This window comes from Lipotes vexillifer, unplaced genomic scaffold, assembly GCF_000442215.2.
Source record: "Lipotes vexillifer unplaced genomic scaffold, Lipotes_vexillifer_v1.1 scaffold704, whole genome shotgun sequence".
Taxonomy (NCBI): Eukaryota; Metazoa; Chordata; class Mammalia; order Artiodactyla; family Lipotidae; genus Lipotes; species Lipotes vexillifer.
The window spans coordinates 185,224-187,958 of record NW_006771640.1 but is presented as its reverse complement, the minus strand read 5'-3'; the positions used below and the strand labels follow the sequence as shown (position 1 = coordinate 187,958).

Sequence of the window (2,735 nt, the reverse complement as noted above, 5' to 3'; positions counted from 1 at the left end):
AAACAAAACAAAACAAATGCAAGGTTAAACTACATAGAAGTTAAAAACAATAAAAAGGGGACTTTCCAGAAATTCTAAAAAAGCAAAAGGCCATATGCCACCTGGAGATGTAGAGGTTACAGTCTGGGCAATGGCCAATGACTAGAAAGCTGACCCCATGCCAGTCCCCAGCCTCCTAGGCTCAGAAATCATACTCTTCCTCACCAAGAGAGAACTCAGGTCTTCCTGTTGTGGCAGTCTCACTTTATCAATATCACAGGACTGCTCAAAAATCAGAATGCCAAATTATTACTTGACAATGAGAAGTACATCTGTTCTACACACAGGGCATCCGTGTCTACACAATGAGAGAATGACCTTCTGTGGGACAGGCCTCCGTGGCACTCTAAAGCACAATCACACAATCGAAGGCTACTTGCTGAGAACAGAATTAGGAAAGGAATCAGCTGAATCCAGAATTTAATGGGAAGGCCTGAGGTAGCTGGTTCCGTCCATCTCCTCAACAGGCACAGCCTGGCTAGTGGGCCTGACTCTTCAGTTATGCTGCCTAAGGTGCCATCTCTACTCTCGGGCAATGTGAGGATGGGCACTGACCATGTTGGTCTCTCCTCACCTTTTCTATGCTTTCACTACTGACCAACCCTCCTGCAGATAGACACATTTCTCTTTAGAAGTTAGTATATCATGTCAGGTTCTTTTCAAGTCTGATAGGCCAGGAAGCCATTGGTCGTTACACATCTCTGCTCAGCTCCATGATGTGCTAACCTTGGTGTTTCTCTCGTGGGGGGCTGCCTTTTAAAAAACTGCTTACCACTTCTGTGAGTTCTGAGGGGAGGGGACTGCTTTGCTATGGCCCCTAAGAAATGGTGACAAACCTCACAGGACTAGGATCAAGAGGGCTGGAGTATTCAGGGAAGTCTTTACGAAGAAAGATATCTGAACTTGAGTTGGCTTTTCAGAGATTCATAAGACTTCCACAGGCAAAGCAAAATAAAGGAATTTTAGATAGGCAAAGGCACAGACAAAAGTAGGAATGGGTATGGTGTTACTAGCGTATAGTGAGGAGCTGCTTTGGCTGGAATGGAGGGCTGCCATTACAAGAGAAAAGGTAAATAAAGTAGGTTGGATTCGTAGGGTAGAATCAAGATTGTCAGCTTATTAAAACCACTCTTTTAATGTTAGCAACTGCCTGTGGGGAAAAGTAATAAACCATTGTGTAACTGAACAAAAGGTAAACAGGCTACCTCCAGGAATAGGCTACAATAAATATGACATACTTTAGGGTAGCCTGCTGCAGGATTTTACTTGCAGTGGTTTAATGGAACCTACCTACACAATTCCTAATACACCGGAGAAGAAAGATGCTAAGTAAACCTAAGGAATTGAAAAGATCACACTTTTATCTTTTAGGCATGTCCTTTTACCTCTCCCAGGGTGACTGATAGCTCCATGACTTTGGAGATTGTATATCTCTCATCATTTCAGCCAACAAGGAAAGAAATCAAAAGTAGAATGACAGTGACTGGTGAGTACATCAAATTAGCATAGTTTTTTGAGTTGAAGGAATTTTACTATCATGTCAACTCTGGCCTTCTTATAAACTTAACTTGTCAAAATAGTCCAATGGCTTGTTATCATGGATCCAATTCCAGAGAGATTTCCTGGGAGTGGAGTTCCTTTAAAAATCCTGTGGGGACTTCCCTGGTGGCTCAGTGATTAAGAATCCGCCTGCCAGTGCAGGGGACACGGGTTCGATCCCTCGTCTGGGAAGGTCCCACATGCTGCGGAGCAACTAAGTCCATGTGCCACAACTCCTGAACCTACGCTCCAAGAGCCCGTAGTCCACAGCAAGAGAAGCCACCTCAATGAGAAGCCCGTGCACCGCAATGAAGCCCCAACGCAGCCAAAGAAACCCCACAAAAAAACATCCTAGGAATATACTTTTCAGTAAAAGAACAGAGTGTATGTCAGTCCTCATGACTAAAGAGAAGAATCAAGTAGTAGTAGGTGGAAAGGTGGATTTGATTCTCAGTTTGTGGGTTCTGAATCTGAATTAATTATTGTCCTTACCTCAATGAGACAGAGAATTATAACCCAAATTGTCACTACTACCGACATGGATATTGCCAAGATGAGTTTGCTGTTATAGCCATATCTTGGAACTTCTTTTGTGAGCTAAAAAAATAAATAACAATTTTTTAAAAACAAGGAGATAGAAGGGATGAAAACTTACTATTCTTAAACCTATTCTAAATGATAGCTAACTATTCTTAAACTACTATAAAACCCAATCCTTTCAGGCTAGTATCTTCTATAAGAACAAAGCCAAATTTAATGTTATTAATCTTATCATTAGCATTTTCTTCTACAATTTATTTATCTACACCTTATTTATCTTGTGTTATGCCTTTTCTCGTCTTCCTAGGAAGAGGCGGCACACTGTCTAAATGAGCAAAGTGGGAGATCACTGCCTTAGCCCGTTTCATGGCTGAAGATAAGATACAGACTAGGAACCCGTGGTATTCCCGCTGGGGCACGTTAATGGCGCATCCTAAACTGAGTAAAAGTCCAGGTGCCATGTGCCAGGGGTTATCCTCACCTCACTTGACTCCTGCCCTTTCTGCTCACTCTGGGCTTCTGTGCTCTCACTGATATAGTTGTCAGCTTTCCACTCGTCCGTATACCATTCCGCTTTGGACACATGTACTTCTTGCTGCTTGCTGAGAAGCTTCATC

The 2,735-nt window shown here is 42.7% G+C and overlaps 1 protein-coding gene across 1 annotated transcript in view; it reads right to left on the bottom strand.

The window, feature by feature from the left end:
• Positions 1-385: 385 nt before the first annotated feature.
• LRRC37B (leucine rich repeat containing 37B) overlaps positions 386-2,735 on the bottom strand; it is a 34,917-nt gene continuing 32,567 nt past the window's right edge. The window contains exons 12-13 of the mRNA XM_007447059.1: positions 2,071-2,175; positions 386-418 (exon numbers count right to left, since the gene is read on the bottom strand). Coding sequence (XP_007447121.1) covers positions 386-418; positions 2,071-2,175 — 138 coding nt within the window. The remainder of the gene's footprint in view (positions 419-2,070; positions 2,176-2,735) is intronic.